The sequence below is a fragment of the Cherax quadricarinatus genome, chromosome 32 (genome assembly GCF_038502225.1).
Source record: "Cherax quadricarinatus isolate ZL_2023a chromosome 32, ASM3850222v1, whole genome shotgun sequence".
NCBI classification, from domain to species: Eukaryota; Metazoa; Arthropoda; class Malacostraca; order Decapoda; family Parastacidae; genus Cherax; species Cherax quadricarinatus.
The window spans coordinates 23,359,300-23,372,150 of record NC_091323.1 but is presented as its reverse complement, the minus strand read 5'-3'; the positions used below and the strand labels follow the sequence as shown (position 1 = coordinate 23,372,150).

Here is a 12,851-nt window from a genome sequence, read left to right as displayed (position 1 = left end):
TATATAACCAATACTTAAAGTTTGTGATTGTTCTGAGAGGTGATGATAGAGATAATGTGTAGGTTATGGTATTTTATTAAAAGACATCTGCCACTTCATATAGAGACAAGTAAAATATGAGGTTATACAGTGACTGAGGAATGGTCCATGAGGTGAAGTGTGTGTTCAGCAAGGTCTATTGCAGGGAAGTGAAGTCTGTGTCTGTTTTAGGTAGGATCAGATTTGCTAAAATATCAGAGATGGTAAAATGGTGTTGGCAGCGGTGATTAAAACTAATTTTAAGCACAGTCTGCCACATCAGACTACATAATTTGTTTATAACTAATCTTGTAGGTGGTTACAGGTGTTACAATATGTATTGTGTATGTAATGTCAAGCATATTTGTATTCCTTGATTCTAGTGATTAAGTTCCTAAAGGTTTCTGTTTTCCCCCACTAAGATTTATTACAATCTCCTCAAGTTTTTTTTTTTTATTATATAAAATTGCATATACTGTATCACAAGTGTGCTGCTACCATATTCTTTATGACAGTTACACATTGGGAATAAATGCTACTGTTTCCCTTTCTTATTCCATCAAGCAGGAAGAAACTCATACAAGGTGTTGAAATCTGTCATCCTGAAACAGACTTCTATTTCTGTACAGTATTCCTTGTAGGATGACCATTTCCAAGCAATTTATTACCTACAAGTATTTCAGCAAACTTACTAATAAACATTTGCTAGTAATGGGCTTCATGAGAAGATTCCCAAAGAAAAAAAAATTATTATTGTACTTGGATAATCCATCTGTTTTTTTTTATTATGAATTGTACAATGTACAATAATCAGTCTCCATCAATTTACAAAACAAAATAAAAAACAATATCCATATCATGCCTTCATCTTGAGCAATGTAATACCAAGGTTTTCTCAAGGAGATTCACATCTTTTATAAGTTCCTCCTTTGATATTAAACACAATGTACTTCCAACAGTTATTAGCCACTGGAAATTAATGGGTAAATTTTCCCAAAAGTATTTCCATTTTTCTTTTGCTAAATTTGACTTCCAAAATCTATATAGTGGCATTGGTACTAACAAAATATTACTTGAGGGATGATATTCATTCCTGAAAATCTTATCAACTTTGTCCTGGTAATCTTCTGAATCACTTGAGCTGTCATTTGAAGTGTAAATCTTATCAACTAGGTCACTTGCACCAATTGCTGAGAGTGAACAACTTGGGCTTTCTTCTGCAACAAAATTGGTATTGTTATTTTTAACTTCAGTTGTGAAATCACTTGATCTCTCTGTTAAGCTGTAAACTAATTTTTTCTTGTTATTTCCATTGTTAAGAGAAACTGATGAATCACTTAAGCTGCCTGTTGAACAGTACACAGTATCTCTCTTATTACTGTTATCATCAAAAACTGTTGAATCACTTGAATTATCCATAAACATCGTGCTACCTTCATTATGTTCAAAGTAAGTGTCTGGCTGCTTCAAAACCTTGTCTGATCTTATTTTTTTATAATTCCAAATCCTGTTAAGTGGTGTGGCATCTTTGAACTGTTTTATATTTGGAAATTTCACAGGATTCAAAACAATCTTGGAGCCACATTTCTTCAGACATCTCTGAATGTGAGTAATATTTTGAGTCCAGAACAGCTGATGTGATGCAAAGGACATCTGCATGAGGTCTTGGCCAATCTGTAATGATGAACATAAAATACAATGCAAGCTCAATAGCAGACAAATGTCACTGGGTATATTTACATGACATGAAAAACCCATGTGAGCCATTCAACAAAAGCAGTACTGGAAGTTTGATTTTCTGTCTTCTAATGATTTGACATGTTAACTAGTGTAGTTGTACTTACCTTAATAATGTATGTTAAAGTACGATCCAAGTTATATCCTTTTACCAGCATTACCAATGCTCAGTTATGGGTATTCTATCAAGGAGACTTCATCAAGGAAATAATGCATCATATATATCTTGTACACTTACCCTTTTAACTGTGTCCAATGTACTATATACAATGGAACCTTGGTATTCAAATAGCTCCATATTTGAGTACCATATGGTATTCGAATGCTTTGTTCGGTTAACAAATCACTTGGCAGCCGACTGTTTGTTCAGCACTTGACCAAACAAATATGACCTGCCAGAACTTTGCTGTAAACTATTTTGTGTTTCTTCGCATTTTTTATATTACAGCCTCTCCTCACTTAGTGACTTACTCGTTTACTGATGCCTCGAACTTACGATGGGCTCTCTAACCAGTATGCATGCCTAAATAATGTATATTAGAGCTGATTTCCTATATTCTTTTTATTACAGTATACAGGACAATACTGTATAGACATTTAAAAATACATATATACCAGAAATGTTATAAATGGTGCAAAGGTGACATTAAAACAATATCAAGGATAGCTGACACAAACCCACTACCATTATAGTATGCTTCTCACTTAGCAATGAATTCATTTACCAACATGGTCTTGGGAATGGAACTCCATCGTTAACTGAGGAGAGGCTGTATTTGTATAAATAAGTCATCATTGGGACCTAAGAAGGTTAGTGATAACAGCCAACCTAAAAGAAAATTGGTTGGGAAAAATTAGTTCTGTAATCGAACAGATCGACACTCGAACAGCCTCCTGGAACCAATTAAGTCGAGTGCCGAGGTTCCACTGTATACAGTGGACCCCCGGTTTACGATATTATTTCATTCCAGAAGTACGTTCAGGTGCCAGTACTGACAGAATTTGTTCCCATAAGGAATATTGTGAATTAGATTAGTCCATTTCAAACCCCCAAACATACACATACAAACGCACTTACATAAATACACTTACATAATTGGTCGCATTGGGAGCTGATCGTAAACCGGGGGTCCACTGTATTAGTTTACTGTATAAACATCAATGATGCGGGATAAAATAACACAGAAAAAAACATAATTCTTTATTAAAACAATGTTTAGTTTGAGGGATAACATTTCTTTTTACCCATTCTGGATAAAAGTAAAATATCCCTTTTTCCTCGAGGAATTGAACTTATCCTCCCCTTCTTCATATCAAACCTGATGATCTCCCATTTCCCAGGCACTGCATGACTAAGGGCTTACTAAGGTATCCTTAGTAAGGTATCCTCTTTACCCTTCCTTTAACTAGAAGTCTACTTTTCTAAAGGTTAAGGAATTGAGTAATAGTTAGCAGCTATGCTAAGCACAGGTATGGCATTCTAGTTAAAGTAGTTTCTTCATTATTTTTATGGTCTACCCATCCAGGGAAGTTTGTGTATATATAGTTCAGCATTATATCACAGTGATGAGGTCAAAAAGCTGAAGTTGTGTTAAAAACAACCGTCATGGATCACTTTTTTTTCCTATATTTTTTGGTATGTGCAAATACCTATCATATTTGTGTTCATAGTGAGTGGAATGACGTGTGCATTTGTGTTTATTTTATATGTTCTTATTAATAAGCAAATACTGCATGTTTAAATGTCCCTGTAATATTCTCCTAAAATTATGTTAGGTGAAACCTGATGTGATGGTTTTTGTTGTAATTATAATGGTGCATTGCTGCCTTAATCATCTATGTGCAGTCTTTAGGCCTTAAATTTAAATTACTAATCTCACAAGTCACCATTTAACACACCACAATGCCCAAATCCTGAAACAAGATAGCTTTTCTCACTCCAGCTCAGATATCTAATTCCCCCACCCCTGTAGCACAATCTGCTTCCTCCACCCTCAAGGTAAACAAAAACAAACATAAAAGGAAAATAAAACATACAAAAACAAACACACACACACACACACACACACACACACACACACACACACACACACACACACACACACACACACACACACACACACACAGGAAAAAGATCTTGGGGATAAGCATCAGACTGAGCACATCTCCTGAGGCACACATCAACCAAATAACTGATGCAGTATACAGCACCTGGCAAACCTGAGAATAGCATTTCAACATCTAAGTAAGGAGGCATTCACAACACTGTACACCACGTACATCAGGCCCATATTGGAGCAGGCAGCACCAGTACAGAACCCACACCTGCTCAAACACGTTAAGAAATTAGAGAAAGTGCAAAGGTTTGCAACAAGACTAGTCCTGGAACTGAGGGATTTGTCCTGAGGACAGGTTAACGGAACTCAACCTCACAACATTGGAAGACAAGAGGGATAGGGGAACATGATAACAACATATAAAATGTAATAAAGTAGGTAGAATCACCAACAATATGTAAAGTAAAAGGACACAGGTGCAACAAATGTGACATTTTATAGTGGCAACGTTTCACTCTCCAGGAGCTTTGTCTAGCTTGACAAAGCTCCTGGAGAGCGAAATGTTGCCACAACAAAATGTCACATTAGTTGCACCTGTGTCCTTTTACTTTTTTTTTTTTTTTTTTAACAAGTCGGCCGTCCTTTTACTTTACAACATATAAAATACTGAGAGGAACTGACAGGGTAGATAAGGACGGAATGTTGCAGACATGTGACACAGCAACAAGGAATCACAATTGGAAGATGAAAACTCAGATGAGTCACAGGGATGTTAGGAAGTATTTCTTCAGCCATAGAGTTGTCAGGAAAGTGGAAAAATCTGAAGAGTTATGTAGTGGAGGCAGGATCCATATACAGTTTTAAGAAGAGGTATGATAAGGCTCCTGGAGCAGGGAGAGAGTAGTGACCAGTGAAGAAGCAGGACCAGGAGCTATGACTTGACCCCTGCAACCACCATTAGGAGGGTACACCCCCCACACACACACACACACCCTCCCTATGAATGTTAGGCCCATATTGGAGTATGCAACACCAGTATATAACCCACATCTGGTTAAGAAATTAGAGAAAGTGCAGAGGTTGCAACAAGACTAATCCTGGAGCTAAGGGGTATTTCCTATGTGGTGAGAGGTTAAGGGAGCTCAACCTAATGACACTAGAGGACAGAAGAACTGGGGGTGATATGATAACAATGTACCAAATACCGAGAGATGACAGGGTGGATAGGGACAGATTATTGGAGAGATGGAAAACAGGAACACAAGGGCACAACTGGAAGTTGAAAACTCAGATGAGTGACAGGGATATTAGGAAGCATTTCTTTAGCCTTAGAGTAGTCAGGTATATAACTGAATGACCTGGAGAGTGAAGAGGTTGAGGCAGAATCCATACACAGCTTTTAGAAGAGGTACAATAAGGCTTTTGTAGCCAGGAGAGTGAACATAGTAAGAACCAGTGAAGAGGCAGAGCCAGGCGCTGAAACTCAACCCATGCAACCATATATAGGTGAGTACACCCACCATTTTTCCCCATCTTGAGTGCACACTAATGCTTTTTTTTTCACCCAAGCACACATATCTGCTTAGTCTTCCAAGCACACACATCTGCTTCCCCTTCCAAGCACACAAATCTGCTTATTCTTCTAAGCACACAAATCTGCTTAATCCTCCAAGTACACAAATCTGCTTAATCTTCCAAGCACACAAATCTGCTTAGTCTTCGAAGCATACAAATCTGCTTAGTTTTCCAAGCACACAAATCTGCATAGTCTTCCAAACACACAAATCTACTTACTCTTCCAAGCACACAAATCTGCTTCCCCTTCCAAGCACAAAAATCTGCTTCCCCCACCCTCAACACACACATCTGCTTCCTTTACCCCTAACATACAGATGCTTCACTCACCCTTGACACATACATTTTTTTTCTTTACCCCCCAAAATACTCATCTGCTTCACTCACCCTCAATACACACATCTGCTTTCCCCACTTTCATCACAAACAAACACACACCAGAAACCACATTCAAATGATCCATCTTATAACGATGTTTGAGTGATATTTTCTCTTAATATTTTCAAAGTCCTGTTTTGAAACACTTTTACAAGTATCGACCACATTCCGAGAAGTTTACCATGCACATGCTATAAAAAAGTAAAAATTAGTAATACTTACTTTCAATAGCTCTGGTGACTGTGGGTCATTTTCACTCCATGTTGTTACATACTGCTCAATAATACCTAAGAATGGATCAGCTGTTCCTCTATATACTTTGTGTTGATCAAACAGTTTCCTTAAAGAATGACCATGGTCGTCCAACATACTTGAAATATGTGTGTAATCTTTCAAATCTGTAACAAATATAAAGATAATTTTAAGTTTACAAATAACCTTCTATATTTTTGTGTGCTTCTTACTTGTCTCTAACACTGTCATTACTTATACAGAGTATTACATAATCTTGTACTGTAATCTGCTGTTTAGCAGCCAAGATGCTTTTAGGAAAACAGAACTGTCGACAGGCATAAAAAAATCACTTCACTTTTTATTCTTCATATGCATCAACAGCTTGTATATATGGAAAGGTTTGATCAAGTAAATAGAATACTGTATAAAATCAAATAAAATGAACAGTATTTCAGAGATCATTTTTTTCCTCAGATGCTTTTACTAAAAGTATTATTCAGAGGGCAGAGGAGAAATTATTGAGGTAGTTTGAAGATGTACAGAGGATGGAACAAAATAAGGATGACTAAGAGGGCATTTTTTATTGAATTTGGGCTGTAATTTTTTTTTTTTTTTTTTGCAAATATTCCCTTGAAAAATTACCCAAGATTTTCAAGTTTGGTTCTGTCAGGTGAACTAATGATTCAGAATGCTTCTGGCCTCAATCAAACACTTACCAGTTTTCTATCTTATTAGGTATCAATATACTTTACACAATCACTGCTACTTTTCCATGTACAGCCTCTCTTCACTTAATGGTGGAGTTCAGTTCCTAAGACCATGTTGTTAAACGAATTCGTCGCTAAGTAAGGAGCATACTATAATGGTAGTTTGTGTCAACCATCTTTGATATTTTTTAATGTCACCGCTGCACCATTTATAACATTTCTGGTATATTTTTAAATGTTTATACAGTAGTGTATAATGGAGAGTTAGAGGTATTGGGAAGATGGAAGGAATATTTTGAGGAATTGTTAAATGTTGATGAAGATAGGGAAGCTGTGATTTCGTGTATAGGGCAAGGAGGAATAACATCTTGTAGGAGTGAGGAAGAGCCAGTTGTGAGTGTGGGGGAAGTTCGTGAGGCAGTAGGTAAAATGAAAGGGGGTAAGGCAGCCGGGATTGATGGGATAAAGATAGAAATGTTAAAAGCAGGTGGGGATATAGTTTTGGAGTGGTTGGTGCAATTATTTAATAAATGTATGGAAGAGGGTAAGGTACCTAGGGATTGGCAGAGAGCATGCATAGTTCCTTTGTATAAAGGCAAAGGGGATAAAAGAGAGTGCAAAAATTATAGGGGGATAAGTCTGTTGAGTGTACCTGGTAAAGTGTATGGTAGAGTTATAATTGAAAGAATTAAGAGTAAGACGGAGAATAGGATAGCAGATGAACAAGGAGGCTTTAGGAAAGGTAGGGGGTGTGTGGACCAGGTGTTTACAGTGAAACATATAAGTGAACAGTATTTAGATAAGGCTAAAGAGGTCTTTATGGCATTTATGGATTTGGAAAAGGCGTATGACAGGGTGGATAGGAGGGCAATGTGGCAGATGTTGCAAGTGTATGGTGTAGGAGGTAGGTTACTGAAAGCAGTGAAGAGTTTTTACGAGGATAGTGAGGCTCAAGTTAGAGTATGTAGGAAAGAGGGAAATTTTTTCCCAGTAAAAGTAGGCCTTAGACAAGGATGTGTGATGTCACCGTGGTTGTTTAATATATTTATAGATGGGGTTGTAAGAGAAGTAAATGCGAGGGTCTTGGCAAGAGGCGTGGAGTTAAAAGATAAAGAATCACACACAAAGTGGGAGTTGTCACAGCTGCTCTTTGCTGATGACACTGTGCTCTTGGGAGATTCTGAAGAGAAGTTGCAGAGATTGGTGGATGAATTTGGTAGGGTGTGCAAAAGAAGAAAATTAAAGGTGAATACAGGAAAGAGTAAGGTTATGAGGATAACAAAAAGATTAGGTGATGAAAGATTGAATATCAGATTGGAGGGAGAGAGTATGGAGGAGGTGAACGTATTCAGATATTTGGGAGTGGACGTGTCAGCGGATGGGTCTATGAAAGATGAGGTGAATCATAGAATTGATGAGGGAAAAAGAGTGAGTGGTGCACTTAGGAGTCTGTGGAGACAAAGAACTTTGTCCTTGGAGGCAAAGAGGGGAATGTATGAGAGTATAGTTTTACCAACGCTCTTATATGGGTGTGAAGCGTGGGTGATGAATGTTGCAGCGAGGAGAAGGCTGGAGGCAGTGGAGATGTCATGTCTGAGGGCAATGTGTGATGTGAATATAATGCAGAGAATTCGTAGTTTGGAAGTTAGGAGGAGGTGCGGGATTACCAAAACTGTTGTCCAGAGGGCTGAGGAAGGGTTGTTGAGGTGGTTCGGACATGTAGGGAGAATGGAGCGAAACAGAATGACTTCAAGAGTGTATCAGTCTGTAGTGGAAGGAAGGCGGGGTAGGGGTCGGCCTAGGAAGGGTTGGAGGGAGGGGGTAAAGGAGGTTTTGTGTGCGAGGGGCTTGGACTTCCAGCAGGCATGCGTGAGCGTGTTTGATAGGAGTGAATGGAGACAAATGGTTTTTAATACTTGACGTGCTGTTGGAGTGTGAGCAAAGTAACATTTATGAAGGGATTCAGGGAAACCGGCAGGCCGGACTTGAGTCCTGGAGATGGGAAGTACAGTGCCTGCACTCTGAAGGAGGGGTGTTAATGTTGCAGTTTAAAAACTGTAGTGTAAAGCACCCTTCTGGCAAGACAGTGATGGAGTGAATGATGGTGAAAGTTTTTCTTTTTCGGGCCACCCTGCCTTGGTGGGAATCGGCCGGTGTGATAATAAAAAAAAAAAAATAAGTGAGGCTCAAGTTAGAGTATGTAGGAAAGAGGGAAATTTTTTCCCAGTAAAAGTAGGCCTTAGACAAGGATGTGTGATGTCACCGTGGTTGTTTAATATATTTATAGATGGGGTTGTAAGAGAAGTAAATGCGAGGGTCTTGGCAAGAGGCGTGGAGTTAAAAGATAAAGAATCACACACAAAGTGGGAGTTGTCACAGCTGCTCTTTGCTGATGACACTGTGCTCTTGGGAGATTCTGAAGAGAAGTTGCAGAGATTGGTGGATGAATTTGGTAGGGTGTGCAAAAGAAGAAAATTAAAGGTGAATACAGGAAAGAGTAAGGTTATGAGGATAACAAAAAGATTAGGTGATGAAAGATTGAATATCAGATTGGAGGGAGAGAGTATGGAGGAGGTGAACGTATTCAGATATTTGGGAGTGGACGTGTCAGCGGATGGGTCTATGAAAGATGAGGTGAATCACAGAATTGATGAGGGAAAAAGAGTGAGTGGTGCACTTAGGAGTCTGTGGAGACAAAGAACTTTGTCCTTGGAGGCAAAGAGGGGAATGTATGAGAGTATAGTTTTACCAACGCTCTTATATGGGTGTGAAGCGTGGGTGATGAATGTTGCAGCGAGGAGAAGGCTGGAGGCAGTGGAGATGTCATGTCTGAGGGCAATGTGTGGTGTGAATATAATGCAGAGAATTCGTAGTTTGGAAGTTAGGAGGAGGTGCGGGATTACCAAAACTGTTGTCCAGAGGGCTGAGGAAGGGTTGTTGAGGTGGTTCGGACATGTAGAGAGAATGGAGCGAAACAGAATGACTTCAAGAGTGTATCAGTCTGTAGTGGAAGGAAGGCGGGGTAGGGGTCGGCCTAGGAAGGGTTGGAGGGAGGGGGTAAAGGAGGTTTTGTGTGCGAGGGGCTTGGACTTCCAGCAGGCATGCGTGAGCGTGTTTGATAGGAGTGAATGGAGACAAATGGTTTTTAATACTTGACGTGCTGTTGGAGTGTGAGCAAAGTAACATTTATGAAGGGATTCAGGGAAACCGGCAGGCCGGACTTGAGTCCTGGAGATGGGAAGTACAGTGCCTGCACTCTGAAGGAGGGGTGTTAATGTTGCAGTTTAAAAACTGTAGTGTAAAGCACCCTTCTGGCAAGACAGTGATGGAGTGAATGATGGTGAAAGTTTTTCTTCTTTTTCGGGCCACCCTGCCTTGGTGGGAATCGGCCGGTGTGATAATAAAAAAAAAAAAAATACAGTAGTGTACTGTATATTGAAATAAGCAGAATAGAGAAAATTAGCTCTAATATATGTACATTATTTAGGTATGAATACTGGTCAGAGAGCCCATCAAAAGTCCGAGGCAGCAGTGAACAAGTATGTCGCTAAGTGAGGAGAGGCTGTACAATATTCATTATTTAGCAATCAATTTCATCAATATCTTTTCTTTATACAGTAGTTAACGAATTAGATTCAGACTTCTCCAAAACTATCACATTTTGTGATTTTTTTTTTTCAACCCACCTACTACTGTATATCTTTGCTAAGGTATCAAACCACTTACCTTTCATGTGTACAGCAGGTGCACATCTACAAAAGGAGAGAATTTGGGAAAGCCTTGAGAAAATTGCTACTTGCTTGTTACCCACAGCCTTGGATGCAGAGCTCATCATGCCATGGAGAGGATAAACTTGATTACAAAACCACAATAACTTTGTGATATATCTGTAAGACAAATATCTGACAATTTTTATTTTGAAAATATAAAAATTCAAAGATGGTTATAACATCATTTTAATTATCAATCTTTTTTTTAAAAAACACTAGTCACCTCCCACTGAGGCAGGGTGACCCAGCGAAGAAGAAAACACTTTCACTGTCGCCTAATTATTGTCTTGCCAGAAGGGCACTGACATCAGAGTTCAGATGACCCTTGAAACCATAGCATCCCCACCCCTTCTTCAGAGTGCAGATATTATTTCCCACCTCCAGGGCTCAAATCTAGCTAACTGGCTTTCCTGAAACCTTTCATAAATGTCACTTTGCTCACAAAAGACTGTTGGATGTCCAGCCCCTAGCACTCAAAACCTCCTTATCCCCTTCCTCCAGCATTTCCTAGGACAAATCCTCCTTCCATCTACCTCAGATTTATTTATTTTTTTTTTCAACAAGTCAGCCATCTCCCACCGAGGCAGGGTGACCCAAAAAAGAAAGAAAATCCCCAAAAAGAAAATACTTTCATCATCTTTCAACACTTTCACCACACTCACACATTATCACTGTTTTTGCAGAGGTGCTCAGAATACAACAGTTTAGAAGCATATACGTATAAAGATACACAACATATCCCTCCAAACTGCCAATATCCCAAACCCCTCCTTTAAAGTGCAGGCATTGTACTTTCCATTTCCAGGACTCAAGGCCGACTATATGAAAATAACTGGTTTCCCTGAATCCCTTCACTAAATATTACCCTGCTCACACTCCAACAGATCGTCAGGTCCCAAGTATCATTCGTCTCCATTCACTCCTATCTAACACACTCATGCACGCTTGCTGGAAGTCCAAGCCCCTTGCCCACAAAACCTCCTTTACCCCCTCTTTCCAACCCTTTCGAGGACGACCCCTACCCCTCCTTCCTTCCCCTATAGATTTATATGCTTTCCATGTCATTCTACTTTGATCCATTCTCTCTAAATGACCAAACCACCTCAACAACCCCTCTTCAGCCCTCTGACTAATGCTTTTATTAACTCCACACCTTCTCCTAATTTCCACACTCCGAATTTTCTGCATAATATTTACACCACACATTGCCCTTAGACAGGACATCTCCACTGCCTCCAACCGTCTCCTCGCTGCTGCATTTACCACTCAAGCTTCACATCCATATAAGAGTGTTGGTACTACTATACTTTCATACATTCCCTTCTTTGCCTCCATAGACAACGTTTTTTGACTCCACATATACCTCAACGCACCACTCACCTTTTTTCCCTCATCAATTCTATGATTAACCTCATCCTTCATAAATCCATCCGCCGATACGTCAACTCCCAAGTATCTGAAAACATTCACTTCTTCCATACTCCTCCTCCCCAATTTGATATCCAATTTTTCTTTATCTAAATCATTTGATACCCTCATCACCTTACTCTTTTCTATGTTCACTTTCAACTTTCTACCTTTACACACATTCTCAAACTCATCCACTAACCTTTGCAATTTTTCTTTAGAATCTCCCATAAGCACAGTATCATCAGCAAAAAGTAACTGTGTCAATTCCCATTTTGAATTTGATTCCCCATAATTTAACCCCACCCCTCTCCCGAACACCCTAGCATTTACTTCTTTTACAACCCCATCTATAAATATATTAAACAACCTTGGTGACTATTACAAAAAAAAGTTACTTTTAAAATGGTAGTTTTACTCCTTTTGTAATAAAGAGTTCAGGATACATAAATACACACATTAAAATCAATTAATCTTTAATATAATATAAAAATCAACTATCTTTGGTCTAGAGGTATTTGAACTAACATCTGATAATATATACATGTTACAATAATAAATTATAATTAGCATTTTACTAAAATAATAAATAATTCCCGACCCTACACAGGGTACAACTCTTGACACTACTGTGTCATATATCTATATGCTAAAATAATAAATTAAGTAACATTTAAAATAATAAATTACAATCAACTGTTTCTCACGACACTTATCCGAGTTGTGACGCTCTTTCTCCACCGTGTCACTTGACACCCTTTTCTCTATGTAATACACACTTTCGCAACCGTGTCACACTTGACACCCTTGTCTCTGCGTCACACTACCCGCATAGCGTCTTTGTCGAGGCCAGTCACATGACCCTATTCAGTGTACACTACAACCAGGCCATCTTCAGTGTCACACGACACCCTTTTCGTCTCAGTGTTCCACTACGGTCCTGTAGCATATCTCAGTGTTCCACTCCA

At 39.0% G+C, this 12,851-nt stretch overlaps 2 protein-coding genes across 16 annotated transcripts in view; both read right to left on the bottom strand.

Moving 5' to 3' along the window:
• The window catches only part of LOC128690292 (phytanoyl-CoA dioxygenase, peroxisomal), a 166,927-nt gene that overhangs the window by 120,128 nt on the left and 33,948 nt on the right, over positions 1-12,851 (bottom strand). The gene's annotated exons all lie outside the window — the stretch shown is intronic.
• The window catches only part of LOC128690290 (uncharacterized), a 60,206-nt gene continuing 47,412 nt past the window's right edge, over positions 58-12,851 (bottom strand). For all 15 annotated transcript variants that reach the window (XM_070090513.1, XM_070090507.1, XM_070090511.1 and 12 more), the window contains 3 exons: positions 10,433-10,593; positions 5,988-6,163; positions 58-1,692 (listed from right to left, as the gene is read on the bottom strand). In XM_070090513.1, the coding sequence (XP_069946614.1) occupies positions 883-1,692; positions 5,988-6,163; positions 10,433-10,593 (1,147 nt within the window). In that variant the 3' untranslated portion in view covers positions 58-882. The remainder of the gene's footprint in view (positions 1,693-5,987; positions 6,164-10,432; positions 10,594-12,851) is intronic.